The sequence below is a fragment of the Neolamprologus brichardi genome, chromosome 9 (assembly GCF_056152115.1).
Source record: "Neolamprologus brichardi isolate AB-2024 chromosome 9, ASM5615211v1, whole genome shotgun sequence".
Classification (NCBI taxonomy): Eukaryota; Metazoa; Chordata; class Actinopteri; order Cichliformes; family Cichlidae; genus Neolamprologus; species Neolamprologus brichardi.
In genome coordinates, this window is record NC_142112.1 from 6,949,534 (window position 1) to 6,975,182 (window position 25,649).

Genomic DNA, 25,649 nt, shown 5'->3' on the forward strand with positions numbered 1-25,649 from the left:
AAAGAATTCTGGACGATTCTAGCCCCAATTTCTTACAGAATGTTGTTGGAAATCAAAGAAAAGGGCAGACTTCCATCAAATATACTTTCTGCAAACATTAATCTACTGCTAAAACCAGGAAAAGACCCTCAAGCTATCGTCCAATATCCCTTATAAATGTAGACCTTAAAATAATCTGCAAAGCTCTCTCAAAGAGACTAAAGAAAATAACCCCCTCTTAATTCATCCTGACCAAACTGGTTTCATAAAAGGTAGGCACTCATCAGCAAATACACGTAGACTACTTAATTTGATAGACTACTCATACAGTAAAAACACCGAAACTACAATATTTTCTTTAGATGCAGAAAAAGCGTTTGACAGAGTTACTGGACATTTCTATTTGCAACTTTATACAAATTTGATTTTGGATCCTCTTTCATTAACTGGTTAAAAATATTATATAATTCCCCAACAGCTTGTGTCAAAACAAATGACCAAATATCCTCCAGCTTCTGTCTCCTGAGGGGCACCAGGCAGGGATGCCCACTCTCCCCTTCACTGTTTGCAATTTTTATTGAGCCACTAGCAGCAGCAATTAGACAGAATACAGTAATTAAGGGCATAAAATGCAAGAATGTGGAACATAAAATCAGCCTTTATGCGGGGTGATGTGTTACTTTTTCTCCAAAACTCACAAACCAATATCTCTGGGGTGATTGAATTGATAAACTCTTTTGCAAGAATATCAGATTACTCAATTAACTGGTCAAAATCTACAGTCCTTCCAATTAATTGCTCCTTCCATAATTCTTCTTCTACAACACTGCAATCGGGAAATATAAAATATTTAGGTATTAATGTTTCTCGCAAGCTTGCAGATCTAACTAAATTAAACTATATCCCACTTTTAAAGAAAGTAGAAGGTGATCTGGCTAGATAGAAATGTCTACCCATATCACTCATGGGAAGGGTTTCCACTATAAAAATGATGGTCTTACCAAAAATAAGTTATTTATTCTCAATGATTCCAACTAAACCACCACAAGATTGGTTCAGATCTCTAGATTCATATATGTCCAAATTCCTTTGGAAAGATAAACCCCCACGTATAAGCTTAAAAACACTACAAAAGACCAAGGATAAAGGAGGATTAGAACTACCTAACTTTCAGCACTACTTCTTAGCCAACAGGCTTCAATTTATCTCAGGATGGTTAAAACATACCTTCTTAGACGAACCTTGGCTAGATGTAGAACAAGCACTTTGCAATAATCTAGAGATTTCAGACCTACCATTTATCAGCTCAAACATCCAACAACATGAATGCTTCAAAGTGTCAACATCAGCTCTTCTTTGACAGCATGGTGGGAGTTTCTAAAATTGACGGAGTCTTCATTAATCCCATGCAAATGTACACCTATCTGGAACAACCCTAACATATTCCAAAACAATAATATGATAAACTTTCCAGATTGGAGTGGTAAAGGAATCAAATACTTAGAACATATATTAGAAGGAACAGAATTTATTCCATTTGACAGACTAGTTACACAATATGGGATCAACAAGAAAAGATTTTTAGAATATCAACAAATTAAATCCATAGTAAAAAAGAAATTTAAACCCGGTCAAGCTGAACTACAAACGCCATCAAGTGTGGTACAATTTCTTACTCTTAAAACCCCCAAATTACTTTCCAAAATATACAGAATATTTTCTAAAACAGATGAATCAATATCACTTCGTATTGCAAAATGGGAAGCGGATTTATCAGTTAACTTAGACCAAAACTTCTGGTCTCAGATATGCTTAAAAACCTTTCATTTATTTAGAAATCCCAGTCTTCAAATAATTCAATACAAAATACTACATAGAGTACACTATACAGGTCATCGGATGTTCAAGATGGGCTTTATGTCTACCAACAACTGCTCACACTGTCAAACCAATACACCGGACAATTATATCCACGCTCTTTGGTTCTGTACACCAGTTTAGAAGTTTTGGCGCGAGATATGTGAAGACTTATCAAAGTGTCTGAAATGTAACGTTCCAACTTCCCCTTTAGTGTGTTTGTTGGGCAGCTTAGATTATGTCACTACAGAAAATAATATAGCCCATATGGTTTTCAGTGCCCTATGCATAGCCAAGAAAACAGTCCTCATGAACTGGAAAAATAAAAATAATCTTAATTCTAACCAATATAGAAATTATCTAATAGATTACATTAGTCTTGATACAGCCTCTGCCACCACATCAGATCAATTGCTCTGGGCTCCTTTGATCAGCTCCATCACCTATTGGGGTAGGGGGTCATAGTTTGGTCCCACCTTCACTGCTGTGATTGGTGTGGGGGTAAGGACAGGCTTGGGGTGTCGGGGGATTCCACAGAAGCGTCTTCCTTGGAGGGCTCAACCCGGGGTTGGGGTCATGGCCTGTTAAGGGCTCTGTTGGCTCTTAGGTGATGGTTTCCTCGTGGCTGCGTGCAGCGGGGCAAGGGGATGGTCTGTGCTGACGAACGTGGGTTACTGACCTGGGATCCTGGCTGTCCCTGGGTGGGTCCGGGGCAGGCGGGGGGTTCTGGGGGTGCTCCGTCTCCGGGCTGGGGCCCTGGCTGGGCCTTAGGGCCTTGGGGGCTTGGATCCTGGTTGGTGTGTCGCCTGGGTTGTGGGCGGGTGGGTGTATGGGGGCTCAGCCCTGGCGCAGGATGCCACCGGTGCATCGAGCCACCTGGTGGGCTCTTCAGCTGGTGGGGTAGGCTGTTACATCTTGCAGGAGGTCTCCTCTCTCCAGGAACTGACTCTGCAGGTGGAGAGAGATATAGGAGAGGTGGAGGAAGAACTCAGCCTGGGTTTTTATTGTCTTGTGCAGTCTGGAAGATAAGTGGATGACGGGGTGGGTGCAGTTTTCTCTGTGGTGGGGTCGGGTGGGCTGCCCCGGGCTCTTTGGGGCCGGGCGGCGCTGCTGAACTGGGCCCCGGTCCGGATGGGCCTGGGCCCCCTTTCCCTGGTGGGTTGCAGAGTGTGGGGGTGCCTACTGGGGTCAGGCGGAGTTGGTCATCCAATTGGGGTCTGGAATGTGGGGCCTCCCTGCTGCTGCGGAGTCGGGGCCGTCTGCTTCTCTCCACCCCAGGGAAGAGGGTAACACTACCCACTTGTGCTCCACGTTGGGTGAGTGCTCAGTAATTGCATATGAGAGCATGGTGGGAATGGATGTTTGTATCTGTGTGTGCCTGTTTGTTTGTGTGTATATGTCAGGTTGGGTATCAGACGCCACCTCTCTGCGGACATCTCAGGCCCTCAATGGTATGGAGGCCCATCTCCCCCCACCACTCCCCCTGCCAGTGGCAGACGCCCTCAGACATCGGTGCATTAGTGGTTCTTTGTGTCCGGGGACGGGCATCCAGGTACACACTGTCTCACTCCTGGTGGCTGCTTGTCGGGGCCTGGAGCCTGGGGCTTGCTCGGGCTCCTTCGGGCGTGGGGTAACCTCGGCCTCTTGGCCTGGGGCTCAGTCACTCTGGCACAGCTGGCTGCCGGCGGAGCTCACGGGCACATCACTGCAACCCCCCCCTGGCTTCTGCTCCGCAGCTGCTGAGCGACCCCTCATCTGGTGCTCTCCTTAGCTCTTTCCGGGATAGTGGCACGGTTGCCCCTCTGTTGGTCTTCCTTGGTCTCCTTTGCTCTTGGGGCCTCTGGTGGCCTTGACCTCCTCCATACCTGCTTCATGCCCAGGAGGATGGGGCTATGGCTCCCCACACCCTCTAGCAGATCATTACATGAAGGAACCTTTTAAATACAAGCTCGCTCACGCTCACAGGTGTACAGACGGGTTCTCACAGACACAAACTACACCCATTTTGGCTGCTACCTCAATGCACACTGTGCGCTGTCGATCTTACGTGCTGCACAATAATATTTAATATTTAGTATTTACTGTTATATTCACATAGATCATTGCGATGATGTTGTTTATTATATTGCTCTCTTTTTTGCTTGTTTTCTCTTTTTTCTTTCTCAACAGGTGATCCAGGTGATTTATATATGTATTTTTTGTCTGTTTGTTTTGTTGGTTTTTGGTTTTTGCCCTTTATCACCGTCCCTCTTTCCCTCTCTTTTTCTTTCCCTCTTTCTTTCTCCCTTTTCTTTTCCCCAGTCAAGTCTGTCCCATGTTCAGCAAATGAAAATAAAATAAACAATAAAAGCAAAGGTGAATCAAATAGACCAATACGGCAAGGCTGGGATGGTCCATTTGGTAAAGTAGATCCGTTGGGCATCTTTCTTTGCCTTTAGACAACAATTCTGATGGCAAAAGAACGAAACGGGACAGGCAAAAAAAAAAAAAGACTAAAGACTGTTTCCAGTCTGTTTCCACCAACAGACTGGAAGTTTTTAGTACCCCACAGAGTAAATGAAGAATCAAAATATGTCATCCATAAACAGCATATTATCTGCAGTAGAAGATGGGATCTGCACAGACACCCAAGCTTGGAGAAGCAGCCAAGAGAATGAGTTAACCAAACACTTCTGAAAAGCTAAATGGAGTTTAGCCATTTAAAATGGGCTCACCTGTGGACTAATGCATTGATATGTCAAAGTCACCCAAAACGCACAAAGTGACTGACGGAGTAGTGGACTAGCAGCTCCAGTGTTATTTGAGGTAGAATTGATGTTTCAGTTCTCCGTTTCTTTTCTTTTTTTTGCATTTTGTTTTGTATTGTTTCTTTTTTCAGTGGGCTTTTTTAAGGTGTTTTAAATATGTTGTATGGCTGCCTACGTTCACAGCAGTAACTTGCTTTATCTATTCAACAACTCCATCAGACTGGAAACCTTATAAGGGATGCATACTGTAATTCTTCCCACCCTCCTGCCCTCGTCATACTGACAGACATTTGGCAGTGAGTAACCACTAACACGTGTTCTTCATTTGTGATATCCAAAGCAAGTGTTTGCTCATGGTAAACCAATAAGATGAACTGCCTCACTGATCTTGCACAAACTTTATTTGTTGTTGATGCAACAAAAATGTCTTGTTACTTCAGATACGTTTGTAGTAGAAAAGAAATTTTTTTCCCAGTGTTCCTGTGGTTTCACCCTCGAGTCTTCCAACTGACAGCAGTAAGAAAGCTGTAGTGCTGAAGAATCCTGAAGAATCCTTTTCTATATTCATAAAAGTCATAAAGTCAAAGCCATTTAAAGTGCTCCCACAAAAACAGGTGATATACAAAATGAATAAAGGTCCCCAGTATACATAGGTTACATAGGAAAAGACTTTGAGTCATTAGGCTGATAGTCTTGTCAGAGTCATATTTCTGAGACTCTGATTAAAGATTTTGTTGTGAAGAATTTAGGGGTATTTAACATTGACATTAAAAAGTAGGAAATTTTTATTTGCGTTTAAGAAAATAACCTTTAAGTTTTAGGGCACGCTTTGGACAATTTGAAATGAATTAGTTTGGAATGTTTGCCTTAACTCCAATATTGATTTGAACTGTGTTGATCCAAACTTGAAACCAGTCTTTGGCCTTGACTGTTACCTCATTGAAATTTCTAGCTTGCAAAAATACAATTTTACGATCAGTCATTTAGGTAGAAAACTGTTTCTAGCCCTCTTCATTTGACTATTATAAAATATGTAATAATTCTCAGTGAAAGCAGTGTTCTGAGTAAAGGTGTCTGTTTTCACTTTTAGGACACTTCACCAACGCCAGACTTGGAACAGAGTTTGCGTTCAGCCTCCAGTGTAGATGAGCTGATGAGTCTCATCTATCCTTCACACTGGGCTGCTGAGAAGTGTAAATCCAAACTTTCTGCTGCTGCATCTTCATCCTCCAAACTCTCCCAGCAGTCACAGGTCCGTCAGCTTAGGCCACTGGGTGATACAGAAGAGCCAACATTTGCTGCTGTCTACCTCAACTTGGATATTCTGAAAAGTATGTTTATGTTTTGTTTATTATGTTCTTTCTTCAAATTCTACTTCTTAATTCTTTCAGTTTCATAAAGAGGAGAGTGAGTCTTCTTTGATTTTGGATCATCTAGAATTACTATAATTAAGCTTTAGTGAATGTATCCAGTTCTAAATCTAATCCAAGGCCCGTGCTCATTTGAGATTGAATGAGTCAACTAGGATTTGACATCTTGCACAGAAATCATAGCCACTGTAATAGAACTAAAATGTAACTATTCAAGTGATTGTTATTAGGTCTGCTTTTCTCTCCACAATATACACGATAAATACTACATTAGGAAGAACAACAAGTCACTGTAACAGTGGTCTGACTGTCTCTCTGTGTGCAGGTATAGAGTCAGAATGGAGGAAGACTCAGTGTTCTCCCAGAGAAGTGTGTATTGATGTGGGGAGAGAGTTTGGTGCTCCTACCAACGTCTTCTATAAGCCACCATGTGTGTCCGTCTACAGATGTGGAGGATGCTGCCACTCTGAGGACAAACAATGCAGGAATATCTCCACTGGTTACCTCAGCAAAAATGTAAGCACATTGTTTTATATCTTTTAAAATGTTTCCTTCTATTATTTCTATTATTGATAAGCATTAGTAGTCCCCAGTCAACACACCTTAAGACCACTTTGTCAGTGTGCCCCAGGGTGGCTGTGGCTACAATGTAGCTTGCCATCACCAGTGTGTGAATGTGGGTGTGAATGGGTGGATGACTGAATGTGTAAAGCGCTTTGGGGTCCTTATGGACCAAGTAAAGTGCTATACAAATACAGGCCATTTACCATTTAAGACTGTCTACAATGTTTGGACACAATAGACAGATTCAGGACACTGATAGTGATTTAAAAGCTTTATTGAGCACTAAGTCGATCGTGGCTCAAGAGTTGGGAGTTCGCCTTGTAATCGGAAGGTTGCCGGTTCGAGCCCTGGCTCGGACAGTCTCGGTTGTTGTGTCCTTGGGCAAGACACTTCACCTACCGCCTACTGGTGTTGGCCAGAAGGGCCAATGGCGCGATATGGCAGCCTCGCTTCTGTCAGTCTGCCCCAGGGCAGCTGTGGCTACAACTGTAGCTTGCCTCCACCAGTGTGTGAATGTGTGTGTGAATGGGTGGATGACTGGGTGTGTAAAGCGCTTTGGGGTCCCTAGGGGGGCTAGTAAAAGCGCTATACAAATACAGGCCATTTACCATTTACCATTTAAGTTAATGGCCTTGGGAACCGGTGGGCAGCATGGAAGTGCTATCTGTGAGAGAAAAGAGGCAAGATTACTCCAGATCAACGTTGCAATGAAAATGTTGTCAGAGGACAAAGGAATGTTATTGGAGTTATCCCCGGGGAGGTCCAGGTTTGAGTCAATGGGGGAGTCTGGTTGGCTGGTGGATTACTCTGCCTCTCACCCTGTGATAGACTAGAGCACCCCCAAGGATAAGCAGAAGAGAATGGATGAATGGCAAAGCATGTAGTGCCAGAGAGTGGGCAGTCAGGTGAGGGAGGTTGATGATGGCTACTGAGCTCTTCAGACAAGCAGGTAAATCAGAACAGCAGATGAGCTTGATTTCAGGAAACGAGGAGCTGTGGAACAGACTGAAACAAGGAGTTAAGGAAAGCTGTGAAGTGATAACAGGTTTTCATCGGGATCCACATAGTGCCAAAGGAGGTTAAATGATCTGATGGAATTCTGCCATCTACCCAGTAAAGTACTGTACTCAGATTCAGCAGAAGTGCAAAAGTCATCAGTGCGGTCACAGGGCAGGCTGAGATGACAGCTTCAGCCATGACTCTGCCTGCGGAGAACAAAAAAGGTATGGAAGTACAAGTGTGGAAATAGACAAAAACAAAACCCAAATCCTTTGAGCTGCTTGTATAATGACAGTTTTCTTTGATACAAAAATAACTGAAAGTTAAGGTTTTATTATACTAATTTTATAATAAATCACAGATTATCCCGTATTGTAGTTTGTCGCTGCATTTTTGGTTTTTTACTTTAAACCTGCTTTCATAATGAACAAATAAAGCCTGGTGAATCCAGTTTTAACTGGTTCATTATTTGGTGGCATTTCTGCGTTAACATCAGGTACATCTTAACCTGCTTCTATGTTCTATGTTTGTGTATTGTCAAGGGGCAACTAGGCAGGAGGCACTCAATCGAAAGGTATACTGAGGACAAAGTGAAGATAAGCCAATAATTCAAACACAATAATAATATAGCAAAAGTCCTGATTCCACAGGACCTCATGGCGACACTCCAACCTTGTCGGGATGCCTACGGAGGAATTCCCTGACTATCTGCGACACCCATGAGTGTTCTTTTGGACCATAACCTTCCCAGTCAACTACATATTGGAAGCCTCTCCCACAGTGTCTGGGATTTGTGTTACAGGGAAGGCTGGCTGGCTGTCATTGAACTGGGCTCATGGGGCGTCTAGACATAACAGAGTGGTTTTTACTGAGAGGCATGGAAAAATTTATGAATCGTCATGTTACAAGGCAGTTTCAGGTGAGCAGACACTGGGTTGGTCATGGATTTAATTTCAAAAGATCCAACGAAGTTGAGAGATCATTTCTTTGACTCAGTATGCAATGAAACATTTTTTGGTAGAAAACCAATTTCTGACCTGGAGGATATGAAGGTGCGACTGTGGTGAAGGTGGTGCTGCATGGAAGGGACAGAGAGCTCACCTTTTGTAGTGGGGAATAGTGGAAGTTGATGCCCAAGTGATGACTCAAATGGGGACCGTCCAGTAGCCGAAGTGACACAGCAAAAGCTGGCTTCCAGCTCCTGATTTACTCACTCAGTTTGACACTTACTCTGAGGATGAAAGAGTGACCTGGCTGCAATTGCTGAACAGTGTTGTTTCTATACCTGCAAGGTGAACCAGGGCCAACAGTCAAAGATTATGTCCAAGGGGATGTCGTATAGCCAGAGTACATGATCAGTGAGCAAGTGGGCAGTGTTTCTTTCACTTAAGAAACATCTCTAAACTGTGACATATGGTCTCATCAGCTGAACTGGAAAAACTCATTCATGCATTTGTGTCATCGCGTTTAGATTACTGTAATTCCCTGTTTACCAGCTTGGATAAATCATCTCTCTCTCTCTCTCTCCTCCAGGCAATACAAAACGCAGCAGCCAGACTACTAACTCGTTCTAGCAAGCGTGCTCACATTACTCCCATCTTATATTCTTTACACTGGCTACCAATAGAGTTTAGAATTTGTTTTAAAATTCTTGTTTTATCATACAGAGCATTAAACGGCCCCAGATTATTTATCCAAGCTTCTTACAAAATACACTGCTGCTCGTCATCCCCGCTCACAGACTCCGAGTCTGTTGGTTGTTCCCTGAACACGACTGAAGACAAAAGTGGATCGAGTCTTTCAGTCTGTTGCACCAAGGCTGTGGAACAGTCTACCAACACAGTTACATTTGGTTGACTCTGTGGATTCTTTTAAAAAGCAGTTAAAAACTTTTCTATTCAAACAAGCCTTTTGTTGATCTACGTATTTTATATTCTTCACGTTGTCTGTGAAGGTTCTCAGTCATCCAGGTCATCGTAGTCAAAGGAGCTTGCAAAGAAAAGCGTCTGGACTTCTTTAAGTTACTTGAAGACGTTTCACCTCTCATCCGAGAGGCTTTTTCAGTTCTAAGGTCAAATGGTGGAGAGTCCCAGATATAAACCTGGTGGGAGTGTCCCCCCACAGAGGGACAAAAGGACCCCCTGATGATCCTCTAATCGCCTGAGCCAAGGTGTGGAACTGGGTGTGAGTCCCAATCAGCCAGAGTTTCGGGTGAGTTCATTGTGAAACCTGGCCCCACCTTATCATGCGAATTCCTGAGGTCAGATGGCCCAGGGTGTGAGTGGGCGTTAAGGCGTCTGGGAAGGGATCTCAAAACTGGATTATAGATGGCAGAGAGTTGGTGTCGTAAACCACCGCCTCTGTTCAAAGATGGTCGCTCACAGTAGACATAGATGGCTTCTTTCACTCCTCTTTCAAACCATCTGTCCTCTCTGTCCAAAATGTGAACATTGGCATCCTCGAAAGAGTGTCCTTTATCCTTAAGATGCAGATGGACAGCTGAATCTTGTCCTGTGGAGGTGGCTCTTCTGTGTTGTGCCATGCGCTTGTGAAGTGGCTGTTTGGTCTCTCCAATGTAGAGGTCTGGGCATTCCTCGCTGCACTGTACGGCATACACCACATTGTTAAGTCTGTGTTTTGGCGTTTTGTCTTTCGGGTGAACCAGTTTTTGTCTGAGTGTGTTGCTGGGTCTGAAGTACACCGGGATGTCATGCTTGGAGAAAACCCTCCTGAGTTTCTCTGATGTGTGTGTGGGCTTCCGGTAAACTTCGATGTTGAGGTTGCCATTCTCTTCAATGTGCACAGCGCAGTCCAGGAAAGGCAGTCGTCCTTTGTGTCTTCCCTGGTGACCTAATTAGGACCCTACACCACCGGGCAGAACATGTTCCCTCTAAGCCTGAAGGGAAAAAGAAGGAACACACACATGTAAAGGAAGCACTAAAAACGTGCGGCTATCCTAAATGGGCATTTTTAAAGTCAGCAAAGAGGCACAGAAAAGAAGATCAGACACCAGCGAGGGAGGATAAGAAGGACAGACGCAACAACATTGTCATCCCCTATGTAGCCGGTGTATCAGAGAAACTCAGGAGGGTTTTCTCCAAGCATGACATCCCGGTGTACTTCAGACCCAGCAACACACTCAGACAAAAACTGGTTCACCCGAAAGACAAAACGCCAAAACACAGACTTAACAATGTGGTGTATGCCGTACAGTGCAGCGAGGAATGCCCAGACCTCTACATTGGAGAGACCAAACAGCCACTTCACAAGCGCATGGCACAACACAGAAGAGCCACCTCCACAGGACAAGATTCAGCTGTCCATCTGCATCTTAAGGATAAAGGACACTCTTTCGAGGATGCCAATGTTCACATTTTGGACAGAGAGGACAGATGGTTTGAAAGAGGAGTGAAAGAAGCCATCTATGTCCACTGTGAGCGACCATCTTTGAACAGAGGCGGTGGTTTACGACACCAACTCTCTGCCATCTATAATCCAGTTTTGAGATCCCTTCCCAGACGCCTTAACGCCCACTCACACCCTGGGCCATCTGACCTCAGGAATTCGCATGATAAGGTGGGGCCAGGTTTCACAATGAACTCACCCGAAACTCTGGCTGATTGGGACCCACACCCAGTTCCACACCTTGGCTCAGGCGATTAGAGGATCATCAGGGGGTCCTTTTGTCCCTCTGTGGGGGGACACTCCCACCAGGTTTATATCTGGGACTCTCCACCATTTGACCTTAGAACTGAAGAAGCCTCTCGGATGAGAGGTGAAACGTCTTCAAGTAACTTAAAGAAGTCCAGACGCTTTTCTTTGCAAGCTCCTTTGACTATTCTTCACGTTATTTAACGTATATTTGACCTTTTACATTGTGCATAACGTCTATTGTTTGTACTTTTTATTTTAATCTTTGTGTACAGCGCTTTGTGACTGCCTGTCTGTGAAAAGCACTTAATAAATAAACTTTACTTACTTATTTACAGTCTTGAAAGTAGAAGGAAGATTTGGAAGAGCAATAAAATGAGCAGCCTTCAAAAAGCAATCAGTTATGTAAGTACAACAGTATTAGGGTTGTTGAAAATGGAGTAATGCCGGTAACAAAGTCCAGGATAATGTATGACCACGGGCAATCATGCATGAGAAAGGGTCTTAACAGCCCAGCAGGAAGGGAGCTGGAGGATTTATTTCTGCACACACAGAGGCAGAAATATATATTCTTGGACATGTTTAGCAAGAAATGGCCTCGAAATAGATGTTGCAGAAAAAAGATGGTGTGGTTTTTCTCAGGGTGACATGTAAATTTTACGTTTGTGTTAGCTCAGATTAGTGATCAGTCTGCCAAGTGAACAAACCAGTGATACAGGAGGATGGCAACATTGTCAGGGGTTGTCAGAGGTGTCGAATTGCCGGGACAAGACTTTGTGCTTGACATGACGGGAACTGGGTCTATAGGTTAAGATTAGGTTGAATCTGGTAAAAAATAGAGCCCACCTGACTCAATGGTAATGTGACTTTACTGAAATCACAAATGAAACAGCGCTAAAAGTTTGCAAAACCAAACTGTTTCTTGTTCAAGAGAACTAGCCACACAATCACTGCTTGCACCTTCACGGGATCTACTTTTAACTGGCATTTTTCAACAATGAAGCCCAAGGAATGACACTGATTCGACATGAATTTCAGATTTCTCACCTTTTACATACAGGTGGCTCTCCAGAAGCTGCTGAAGGCAGACATCACATTCATGTCCTGCAACTGACTTAGAAAAAAATCAGAATGTTCTTATGGTACACAAAGAAGTGATTGATGAAGTCACACAGGACATCACTGACTAGGGTCTGAAAGACAGCTGGTTAGTCGACCCAAACGGCAATACCAGTTACTTAAATGGTCTGATGACACCTGAGACTCCAACTGGAGATACCGTTTGTGTTCCATCAATGTTTGGGTTATGTGTGCTGAGCCAAGGGTGTCTGAGAACCAGGGCAGTGTTGCCTGCCTCAGTGTTGGGTGATTGCCAGACAGAGAGAGAGAGAAACAGGTTGAGTTTTATGGGTTATTTGTGGGAGCCACGTGCCATTTATTGCAGAAATTTGTAATCCTTTGGGAAGTGTGATCAGGGGAATGACTGAATCATTACCCAGAGTCTGATCAATAAAAGTCTGTTCGGTGTCTTTTTTTTTTTTTCTTTTTTTTTTTCTTTTTTTTTTTTGTGCCTGTCCCGTTTGGCTCTTTTGCCATCAGAATTATTGTCTAGAGGCGAAGAAAGATGCCCAACGGATTTTCTTTACCAAATTGACCATCCCAGCTTTGCCGTAATGGTCCATTTGGTTCACCTTTTATTATTTATTTTATTTTCACTTGCTGAATACGGGACAGACTTGACTGGGGGAAAGAAAAGGGAGAAAGAAAGAGGGAAAGAAAAACAGTTGAGAAGAGGGACGGGGGAGAAGGGCAAAAAACAAAAACCAACAGAATAAGCAGAAAAAAAAAATACATATATCGATCACCTGGATCACCTGTTGAGAAAGAAAACAAGCAGAAGAAAACGAGAGTAATAGAATAAACAACATCACAATGATATATGGGAATATGATAGTAAATACTAAATATTAAACATTATTGTGCAGCACGTAAAATCGACAGCACAGTGTGCTTTGAGGTAGGAGCCAAAAAGGGTGTAGTTTGTGTGTGTGATCACCCGTGTGTACACCTGTGAGCATGGACGCGCTTGTTTTTTAAAAGGTTCCTTCATGTAATGATCTGCTAGAGGGTGTGGGGGGCCACTGCCCCGTCCTCCAGGGCATGAAGCAGGTATGGAGGAGATCAAAACTCCAGACATCCAGAGGCCCCCAGAACACAAGAGACCAAGGAAGACCAACAGAGGGGCAGCCGTGCCACTGTCCCAGAAAGAGCCGAGGAGAGTCCCAGATGAGGGGTCATTCAGCAGCCACGGAGCAGAAGCCAGGGGGGGTTGCAGTGACGTGCCCGTGAGCTCTGCCGGCAGCCAGCTGTGCCTGAGTGACCGAGCCCCAGGCCGAGAGGCCGGGGGCACCCCACCCTCGAAGTGGCCCGAGCGAGCCCCAGGCTCCAGGTCCCGATAAGCAGCCGCCAAGGAGTGAGCCGGTGTGTACCCGGACGCCCATCCCCGGACACAAAGAACCACCAATGCACCGATGTCTGAGGGCGTCTGCCACTGGCAGGGGAAGTGGTGGGGGGAGATAGGCCTCCAAACCTTGGAGGGCCTGAGATGTCCACAGAGAGGTGGCGTCTGATACCCAACCTGACATATAGACACAGACATACAGGCACACACAGATACAAACATCCATTCCCACCCTCATGCTCTCATATGCACTTACTCCACACTCAACCAACGTGGAGACAGACATAAAGAGACGCTGTACACACAATCACACTCCCCAAGCGTACTCTACGAACCGGGTCTAGGTACCCTTGCCCCTGGAGGGGGGAACTGCACCCAGACCCAGGTGGTGCTACCCTTTTCCCTGCGGTGGGGAGAAGCAGACCGCCCCGACTCCGCAGCAGCAGGGAGGCCCCACATTCCGGACCCCAGTCGGATGGCCAACTCCTCCTCCTAGCCCCCCCGCTCCAGCAGGCCGCAGAGAACGGGGGTGAGAGAAGACTCCAAACCTTCCTCCACCCGCTCATTGTAGTGTTGATGTATGTGTGTTCTAAGGTGCATTTAAAACCCAGGAGGGCATAGAGCTACCTGCCAGAGAGCAGCAGGTAAGCGCAAGCCCCTCCTGCTAGCCCTCAATGTCTACGTGTATTTAAAATTGAGAGGTGGGCAACGACGCCAGGGGTGAGGTGTACACCCTGATGGTAATTTGGATTCCGTGTAGCGTGCCCACCCCCAAGATCCTATATGTATGTGTAATGGGAGTGTGAGTAATGTGAGTGTCTAAGTTGTGGGATAAAATTGAGGCAGAGGCAGCCAGAAGGGGGCAGAGGGGGGGGGGGTTACCTCCTCTGCACCCTGGTGACACACCCCTACTCCAAGGCCCTGGAGTAGGGCCATGTGTGGGTGGTTGTGGTGGAGCGGGAAGAGGGAGGCAGCTGGAGATGGGGAGGGAAGGAAGGGAGGGGCAAGTGACCCCTCCCTGGGGCCAGCTCCCCCGCTGACCCCAGTAGGCACCCCCATACTCCGCGACCCGCCAGGGAAAGGGGGCCCAGGCCCATCCGAACCGGGGCCCAGTGCAGCGGCGCCGCCCAGCCCCACAGAGCCCGGGACAGTCCACCCAACCCCACCACAGAGAAAACTGCACCCACCCCATCATCCACTCATCGTCCAGACTACATAAGACAATAGACGCCCAGGCTGAGATCTTCCTCCACCTCTCCTGTATCTCCCCCTCTTGCAGAGAGAGTTCCTGAAGAGAGGAAAGCTCCTGCAAGATGTGACAATGTGATGTGCCCCCGAGGCCCGGCCAGGGCCCCAGGCCAGAGCCGGAGCACCCCCAGAACCTCACGCCCGTCCCGGACCCACCCAGGGGCAGCCAGGCTACCAGGTCAGTAACCTCCGTCTGTCAGCACAGACCCTCCCCTAGCCCTGCTGCACGCAGCCACGAGGAAACCGTCACCTAAGAGCCAACAGAGCCCCTAATTGGCCATGACCGCTACCCCGGGTGTAGCCCCCCAAGGAAGATGCTCCCGGGGAACCCCTCGACGCCCTAAGCCTGACCCTACCCCCACATCAATCACAACAGTGGAGGCGAGACCAAACTATGACCCCCCACCCCCACTAGGTGATGGAGCTGATCAAAGGAGCCCAGAGCGATTGATCTGATGTGGTGGCAGAGGCTGTATCAAGACTAATGTAATCTAATAGATAATTTCTATATTGGTTAGAATTAAGATTGTTTTTATTTTTCCAGTTCATGAGGACTGTTTTCTTGGCTATGCATAGGGCAGTGAAAACCATATGGGCTATATTCTTTTCTGAAGTGACATTATCTAAGCTGCCCAACAAACACACTAAGGGGGAAGTTGGAATGTTACATTTCAGACACTTTGATAAGTCTTCACATATCTCGCGCCAAAACTTCTGAACTGGTGGACAGAACCAAAGAGCGTGGATATAATTGTCCGGTGAATTGGTTTGGCAGTGTGAGCAGTTGTTGGTAGACGTAAAGCCCATCTTGAACATCCGATGACCTGTATAGTGCACTCTATGTAGTATTTTGTATTGAATTAATTGAAGACTGGAATTTCTGATTAGGTGAAAGGTTTTTAAGCAAATCTGAGACCAGAAGTTTTGGTCTAAGTTAACTGATAAATCCGCTTCCCATTTTGCAATAGGAAGTGATATTGATTCATCTGTTTTAGAAAGCATTCTGTATATTTTGGATAGTAATTTGGGGGTTTTAAGAGTAAGAAATTGAACCACACTTGGTGGTGTTTGTAGTTCAACTTGACCCGGTTTAAATTTCTTTTTTATTATGGATTTAATTTGTTGATATTCTAAAAATCTTTTCTTGTTGATCCCATATTGTGTAACTAGTCTGTCAAATGAAATAAATTCTGTTCCTTCTAGTATATGTTCTACATATTTGATTCCTTTACCACTCCAATCTGAAAAATTTATCATATTATTGTTTTGTAATATGTCAGGGTTGTTCCAGATAGGTGTACGTTTGCATGGGATTAATGAAGACTCTGTCAACTTCAGAAACTCCCACCATGCTGTCAGAGAAGAGCTGATGTTGATGCTTTTGAAGCATTCATGTTGTTGGATGTTTGAGCTGATAAATGGTAGGTCTGAAATCTCTAGATTATTCCAAAGTGCTTGTTCTACATCTAGCCAAGGTTCATCTAAGAGGGTATGTTTTAGCCATCCTGAGATAAACTGAAGCCTGTTGGCTAAGAAGTAGTGCTGAAAGTTAGGTAGTTCTAATCCTCCTTTATCCTTGGTCTTTTGTAGTGTTTTTAAGCTTATATGTGGGGGGTTATTTTTCCAAAGGAACTTGGACATATATGAATCTAGAGATCTGAACCAATCTTGTGGCGATTTAGTTGGGATCATTGAGAATAAATAATTTATTTTTGGTAATACCATCATTTTTATAGCAGCAACCCTTCCCATGAGTGATATGGGTAGACATTTCCATCTAGCCAGATCACCTTCTACTATCTTTAAAAGTGGGGTATGGTTTAATTTAGTTAGATCTGCAAGCTTGGGAGAAATATTAATACCTAAATATTTTATATTTCCCGATTGCAATGGAGTAGAAGAGAAATTATGGAAGGAGCAATTAATCAGAAGGACTGTAGATTTTGACCAGTTAATTGAGTAATCTGATATTCTTGCAAAAGAGTTTATCAATTCAATCACCCCAGAGATATTGGTTTGTGAATTTTGGAGAAAGAGTAACACATCATCCGCATAAAGGCTGATTTTATGTTCCACGTTCTTGCATTTTATGCCCTTAATTGCTGAATTCTGTCTAATTGCTGCTGCTAGTGGTTCGATAAAAATTGCAAACAGTGAAGGGGAGAGTGGGCATCCCTGCCTGGTGCCCCTCGGGAGACATAAGCTGGAGGATGTCTGGTCATTTTTTCTGACACAAGCTGTTGGGGAATTATATAATATTTTTAACCAGTTGATGAAAGAAGACTCAAAACCAAATTTGTGTAAAGTTGCAAATAGAAATTTCCACTTAACTCTGTCAAACGCTTTTTCTGCATCTAAGGAAAATAATGTAGTTTCAAGGTTTTTACTGTATGAGTAGTCTATCAAATTAAGTAATCTACGTGTATTTGTTGATGAGTGCCTACCTTTTATGAAACCAGTTTGGTCAGGATGAATTAAGAGGGGGGTTATTTTCTCTAGTCTCTTCGAGAGAGCTTTGCAGATTATTTTGAGGTCTACATTTATAATGGATATTGGACGATAGCTTGAGGGATATACAGGGTCTTTGCCTGGTTTTAGCAGGAGATTAATGTTTGCAGAATTCATATTTGATGGAAGTCTACCCTTTTCTTTGATTTCTAACAACGTTCTGTAAAAAACTGGTGCTAGAATCGTCCAGAATTCTTTGTAGAATTCTGCAGGAAAGCCATCTGGACCTGGAGCCTTATTATTGGACATACTTATCAGGGCTTCCTGGAGTTCACCTGATGTCAGTGGCGAATCCAGTGCCATTGCTTGAGAGTCTAATAATTTTGGGAGAGTTATGTTGTCTAAAAACTGATCAATTTCCTTTTTAGATGGGTTTATTTGTGGTGAATACAACGTTTTATAGAAATCCCTGAAAATGTTGTTTATTTGTTTCGGTTCATATATTGTGTTCCCAGATAAATCTTGAACAGCACATATCGTTGTTTTTTCTTTCTTTATTTTTAACTGGTTTGCTAGAAATTGACTGGATTTACTACTATGTTCATAATTTTGCAAGCGTAGTCTTTGTACTAAGAATTTTGTTTTTTTTATCAATTATCTCATTTAGTTCTAGTTTTGTTTTGCGTATTTTGTTCAATGTTTCCTGATCTTGGTGGGACGCGTAGGCTTCTTCTAGTGATTTGATGGTTTTTTCTAATTCCTGAATACTTTTGTTTTCTTTTTTCTTTTTATGTGATGAGAAAGAAATTATTTTACCTCTCATCACAGCTTTCCCTGCTTCCCATAAAACAGAAGCTGATGTTCCGGGAGTGTCATTAAAGTCTAAATATGAAGTCCACTCTTTTTTAAAATATTTAATAAAGTCTTCATCTTTAAGCAGTGATGTATTAAATCTCCAGTTTTTACTTGGCATAGTATTATTCTTGTGCATTAGTGTTAAAGATACAGGAGCATGATCGCTGACAGCTATATGTCAGCGATCTGAATGACTGAATCATTACCCAGAGTCTGATCAATAAAAGTCTGTTCGGTGTCTGAGTCAACTAATACTTCAAGTGAGTGGGTCTGAGAGTTAGTTTTGTTTATTTTACCCACCAATATCCCTACAGTTACTGACAGGCTCTGCTTTTTTGGTGGCACAGGTCAGGCATCAATGAAATGTTCCAGAATTCCTCTGACTCATTTCTTCTACGGCCAAGCTCTTGCAAGGCAACCCCTTCAGTTCCAGAAATGGCTCGGCCGATGATCCATGGCAGTTGCAGTGTCTTCTCCTATGCTCCCATATGTGGTCATCCATTCTGATACATTCACACAGAAAGTAAGGCATCAAGTGAGTCATTAAGATCCTTTGCAGCTAATTTGCCTTTTACCACACTCCTCTTACCATGTGTGAGGTTGATCAGGGTTCAATCCCTTGTCAGAAATTTTATACTCTGCGATGAAGTGCTCAAAAAAGAGTTTTGGATTAGACTTGAGGACAGCTTGAGCCCATCCCAAGGCTTGTAAATGGTAAATAAACTGGTTCTTAAATAGTGCTTTTATACTCTGCCTGAGCTCTCAAAGCACTTGCAGGCAATAGCTCAACCATGCAGGCAATTTTACACAGCCTGAGGAAAAAGTTCTACTGCGTTCCCGAAAAGCTAAAAAACAGTGTGTGAGATATCCACCACTATTTTCTAGCTCGCCAGAAAAAGTGGCTTCTGATGAAGCTCCAAAGGCAGTAGTAGTCAAGGGGGAAATACCTGTGTGGAACTCAGAGATGGAGTAGGGTTAACATTTGGTTCAACATTTGGAGGTTTCATTATACCTTTTAATTTGGCAAGCTTTTGAACAATTGTGCCCTGCTCTCCAGAGCATTTTCATGTTTTCTGAGCTAAGCTTTGTGAATTGAGAGGATCTTACAAACTAACTCTGAGTCCATGTTAATTGCTGATTTGTTCTATCAAGGGACCACTAGGTCAGCAGGACTCAATTGCAGAATGTTTATTTACAAGGTGAAGGTAAAGCACAATCCAAAACACAAGAACAATATCAGGAATGGTCCTGATTCCACAGGGCAAGGTTCTCCAAGGGTCCAGTCTCTCCACAGAATCTCTCTCACAAAAACAGATCCACTCACCACTCTCACTAACAGTTTTTGCCGCAGGAATCTGTGCACAGGTAGACAGAGGTATTTATTCTAGAGAAAAAGACGACCAGAGTGATCACAGAGGACAGAACGGGGGCCTCACTAACTGTTAGTTCTCCAATGATTCTGCAAAGATGGTAGAATCCCTTAAGTAGTGGCAGCCAAGCAAGGTTATCAGGAACAGGTGTGTGATCACTCCAAGCTGTGTGTAGATCGGGGGAGGGGGGGGGGGGGGGAACCTGGCATGAGACCCACCCCTGCGCAAAAACCAATACATGCACACACACACACACAGAGGAGAGGAGAGAGCTTTAAGAGGAGGTAAGCCAGCACAGAGACTGAGGGACCAGATCAAGTTAGACTGATTCTTATATAGCGCTTTTCTGCTCTACTTGAGCACAAGCTTTATGAAACTTGCCTTGATATTTTTTTTAAGTAAGTCCTTTCCATCTAACATTAGCACATGTTCATACTCCAGTGGATGTATCAGAGAGCAACCTGGGGTTAGTATCTTGCACACCCAGACTAGGAGCAGCCCTGGATTGAACCAATCATTTCCTGAGCTACAGCCACCCCAACTTTTTTGTAATCTCTTGCTTTTAAGCAGTAGTTCTCCAGGTTTTCTGGACCTTTAAAATGTTTTCTTTTGATATTGGCTGCTTTTCCATTTTCAGTCATCCTAACCCCACTTAAGAATGATCTATGAATCATTCAGGCATAAAAAAGTACCTGATTGAAGGGATAAACCAGTGTTGTGTCTATACACGAAAGACAAGTCGGCAAAAAAAACGTTTTTAGCCAATTTGCTACTAAGGGCCTCTCACTAAAACACATTTGTTCCCATTTCTTTAATTGAATCTAGGAAAAATGCAAAACATAACACAGCTTGATAGGCATAAAATAGTCATATTCAAAGCACTGTTACCCCAAACCTTCCCAGCATGGTATAAGGTGTGAATTTAAAAATAGTGAGGAAATTGAAAAAATGCAAAAACGTGGTAGGCCTAAAAAATATCTAAAGTAGATGAATAGTATCTGAAAGTCATGGTCATAGTAAAAAGGAAAAACTTCAGCAAAAACCTTACATAGGAACGGAGAAATCTGGGATTCTGAAACCGAGAATCTCATATTTACAGGAAAACAACAGGGAGAAGAAACTGAGGTATGCCACAGAAGAACTGGACTTAAAATCAGTGGCAGCATGTTGTATGGAGTAATGACTGAAAAATATTCCAGCCACTCACTTGTGGTTTAGGGCTGCATTTCAGCCAGCAGTGTTGGGGATCTTGTCAAAACTGAGTATTGTCATATTTGGATCCACTTCCATCTGGAAAGTGTGTGATTTGGTTTTTTTTTTGTTCTTTTGTAACGTGACAGTGATCCCAAACATACTGCCAATACATTAAAAGCATATTGATGGACCTTAACATTATTTAAGCAGTGCAGGATCATCCTGACAGGGATCGAAACCAAAAGTCAGCCAACATCCAAAGAAGAGCTTTCAAATGTCCCTCAAAAAGACTGGAGAACTGTTTTCATTGCATTTGCCAGGAGCGTGTAGGAAACAAGCTTTCATAGCCAGCTGTTGCATCTCTCTCTCTATCTCTTGTGCGTAGCAGACAAATGTTTTCTATTCTGCATTTCCCCATTGAGGGCACTAAACCTGTGAATCTCATTTCTTCCATCTTCTTAGAATGACATCCAGAGTGGCTTGGGTCAGCATAAGATATTTTCTCAGATTAACCTGTTCTTATTGATTATTATAGAAATCGATTATGCATTGATTATGGTAGGGTAGGTGGAAGATGTCAACCAGCCTTTTGGGACATTTACAAAGTGACTTGCTTAATTATTCAGTATCACTGTTAAATTAAAAGAAACTCAGGACCAGATATGGGCAGCAACGGGTTACTGTAATCTGATTACTTTGTTCAAGTAATTAGTAAAGTAAGGTATTACTATTGCAAAAAAATGAAAAAAAACAGCTTACTGTTACTTTCCCATAAGCACACTACGTTACTGCATTACTAAACCGTGATTTTGTTTGTGAGAGTGTCTCATGACAATGACATAAGTGTGTGCAACGTCGGTGGCAGCAACAGATGTGTGTAGATCAGCAATGGATAATATGGAGTGTGGGAGAGAGTACGACCATGCAGCGTGGTGGAAGTGTGGAAGTACTCACATTACTTTGAGTTTTAGTCTGTAAAAAATGACAAAAACATTAGTGTCTGCTGTACACTCTGTGTGGGAAGAAAACTTGTTTCTAAAGTGAAAAATTAAACTTCAAATTTGAGCGAGCACCCTGCACGCTGCCATAGGAATGTAATGTTCACAGAGAAACCCCCGGATCCCCCCACTGATATGACCACACCGGACAAACCTCCACCGGCCCCACTCCTGCTAAACAGGTGACAATAGATTTAAGAGTGACAGGACTCAGTGCCGCTGAGTCTTTGATTTTATTTATTTTTTTGCTGTGTTTTACTTGCATCTATTTGAAAGAGTGAGTGTAAACACAAAAACATTATTTTATTTTATATGCTGGAATATGCAGAACATAGGTTTAAATGTTAAACACATTTCTTCAAGTCATAGACTGTTGCATATAATTTATTTTTTGCTTGATGCAATGTGCATAAAGTTAAAAGATTCAAATTAACAATTTTTTTTTAAAGAGGCTTTTTCATTTGATTCAGTTTTATATACTCGAATATACAGAAAAAATAGAACTGGGTTGAAAGGTCTATTGCTTTATTACGTATTCAGGTTGTGTATCATGCTTTTTAAAACTAACTAAGTAACTAATTACTTTTGAAAATAAGAAATCAATAATTAGTAACTAATTACTATTTTCAAGTAACTTGACCGACACTGCTCAGAAAACAGACAGCTGTGACAGATAACAATGATGTTTTGCATGGAGAATGCACACAAGGAGCCGAGGCATGCAAGCAGTCATTCGAGGCTGATGTCTCATATAACATGATAATGTTTCATTTGGAGTAAAGTAAATGGTACTGCTTGCTGCCGATCCAGGCCAGTGTTTCAAAAATGTGTAAGTTGTACAGATTAGGTTATGTTGTCTTTAAACATTTCCTGAAGAGGCAGATCATGCAGTATGTAGTTCTCTAGCAGCTGGACAAGGAGCAGAGTGCAAAACATTAGAACACCATGAGGACATGCACAGCTAAGCACATGATGAGACTGTACAGGGTGGGCCACGTATATATGGATACTCCGTAATAACATGGGAATGGTTGGTGATATTAAAGTCCTGTTTGTGGCACATTAGTATATGTGAGGGGGCAAACTCCTCAAGATGGGTGGTGACCATGGTGGCCATTTAGAAGTCGGCCATCTTGGATACAACTTTTGTTTTTTCAATAGGAAGAGGGCCATGTGACACATCAAACTTATTGGTAATGTCACAAGAAAAACAATGGTGTGCTTGGTTTCAACGTAACTTTATTCTCTCATGAGTTATTTACAAGTTTCTCTTTGTTCACAGCCATTGACATGTCAATGGCTGTGGGTCCATTTTTCATTATGGTAACCTCAAGGCCACTGGATATTTGAAATTGCTACGTGATGATGTGTTTCCCTCTTTATGCACTGAAGCTGGCACATTCCCTGAGTTTTTCCAGCAAGATGGTGCACCACCACATTATGGGTGCCAGGTCCGAGCATTCCTAGATGAACAGTTTCCTGGAAAGTGGATTGGTTGTCGTGGGCCAGTTCAATGGCCCCCAAGGTCTCCCGATCTGACCCCCTTAGACTTTCATCTTTGGGGTCATCTGAAGGCAATTGTCTATGGTGTGAAGATACGAGATGTGCAGCACCTGAAACTACAGATACTGGATGCCTGTGCTGGCATTTCTCCTGCGGTGTTGCTATCAGTGTATGAAGAGTGGGAGAAGAGGGTTGCATTGACAATCCAACACAATGGGCAGCACATTGAACACATTTTATAAGTGGTCAGAAACTTGTAAATAATTCATGAAAGAATAAAGTTACGTTGAAACCAAGCACACCATTGTTTTTCTTGTGACATTACCAATAAGTTTGATGTGTCACATGGCCCTCTTCCTATTGAAAAAACAAAAGTTGTATCCAAGATGGCCGACTTCTAAATGGCCACCATGGTCACCACCCATCTTGAGGAGTTTGCCCCCTCACATATACTAATGTGCCACAAACAGGACTTTAATATCACCAACCATTCCCATGTTATTATGGTGTATACATATAAATGGCCCACCCTGTATAACACATTTTGTGTTAAAGTATGATGATTTTTTTTTCACGTTCACACTCTGCAATGCCTCTCAGGGGAAATTCTACTCTGTTTCTTTAAATACTTATTGATGTATCTTTATACTTTAACTGGAGGAGGTAGTAGACCTTTATTAGAATTAGGATTTTTATTCTAATTGACATTATTAAATGAGCATAATTGGCCATTATTTAGTACAAAGCCACTTTGAGGTTCTTCTATTTATCTTGCTAAAGTCACTACACTACATTGCTAATAGGCCTCAAATATCATAGTGGATAATATTTCTTAACAGGGTATTTTGTTGTGTTCTATTTGTGTACTTCATGCAACAAAAGTTAAACTTGTTTAAATAACAACAACGCCACAAACTACTGAATCAGACGTCACCACTGAATTAGCACAGAACACAAAATGTACATTCAAATGTTGTATATAGCACTGTGTTGTTGAGTTTGTTATCCTAAAGCTTTCAGCAGCCATCATTAGCAGCCCAGCTTTCACTACATTTTTACTTATATATGCATGTTGTATCTAATTAGACACATTTCTTAGATGTTCAGTGATTTAAAACTGCTGCTCTGTACTTCAGTTCCTACAAAATCACAAATAATATATTTTTTTTCTGTTTTATTGTAGCCTTTTCATTTTGTGGGATGCAATAAACACTGTAGCCAGGCTTTGATTTTTGGTTTCATATTTTTATTAGAAACTATATGGCAATGAGCACAGTTGGAGAGGTTATCATCATAACAACAGCATCAGTAGAAAAACATAATCTTGAGTGTAGGTTTCAAAATGACATAAATGCAAGATTAGTTATTAGCCACAAGAGACATTTTGTTTCAAATGCATTTTGTTTTATAAAGTTATACTCATATTCATATTCATGGTATCTGCCTCCAACATACTAGTGATGAATAAGAAATAACTAAGTTGCTTGTAAACGTATACCTAAGTTTTATTTAAAAACGAACTGATTAAGACAAACATCTGGTATAAGCACATGTTTAGTATTTCTTAAATGAAACATTGCACATATCATTCTAACTGATGTATTCAATCAACTTATTTAGGTCTTCTGTTATTCCTCCGTTGGGACTGAATTAATGAAAACAAAAATTTGACTTTTGTATGTTACTTAAATGTCCGTTGATTAATTGCACTTTGCAAACCGAAAGAAACATAGCATAAGTATGTTTCTGATGTTTTCTACTTGTAATTTTCAGGCGTTCCTTCCTTCAGAATCTAAGATTCTGAAAAGTCAAGAAGAGTTTTATATTTAAAAAATGTGCCAGAATTACAAAAGTTTACCTGAACTTGTTTCTCCTTAATCATAGCAAAGTGGGTGCAGTGGGTTTGTATGCAGACATGAAAGTGCAAAAAACCCCAAATAAAACAGAGGGCTTGCACCTGATCAAAAGTCACACAGTTTGTGTTAAAGCAGAGGCACCAAGTGGTTCATTGGATTTTCACTCACCTTGAAACAAAGAGTATATTCCCTCACCTTCTAATTGTCACATAGCTGTTTTTATGGACTCAGTTATGAATTGTAGGATGGCTTATTGTTTTAAGTCAGCTGTGTTATTCATTTCCTATAACTGCTTGAATGAACGGGGGGTAGCATTCTGAGGTGATAGATTTTTGTCAGATGAACTGTTTTACTGGATTCACTCAGCACAGGAAGTTAACTATGCCACAGAAGAATGTGAATGTAACTGTTGCTCACTGTATTTGGGTGTATATTGCATGCCATTTTTTCATGCAACTTTTCATTAGTTTATTTTAAGCCCAGATTAATGAATAGTTGTCATAAATATGAAAGTAAATTGCTTCTCTGTTTTCACTGCAAGTATGATAA

At 42.5% G+C, this 25,649-nt stretch overlaps 1 protein-coding gene across 2 annotated transcripts in view; it reads left to right on the plus strand.

Annotated features, from left to right (window-relative positions):
• Nucleotides 1-25,649, plus strand: part of vegfc (vascular endothelial growth factor c) — a 99,616-nt gene that overhangs the window by 30,546 nt on the left and 43,421 nt on the right. For both annotated transcript variants that reach the window (XM_006805639.2, XM_035914291.2), the window contains exons 2-3: nt 5,674-5,914; nt 6,279-6,469. In XM_006805639.2, the coding sequence (XP_006805702.1) occupies nt 5,674-5,914; nt 6,279-6,469 (432 nt within the window). The remainder of the gene's footprint in view (nt 1-5,673; nt 5,915-6,278; nt 6,470-25,649) is intronic.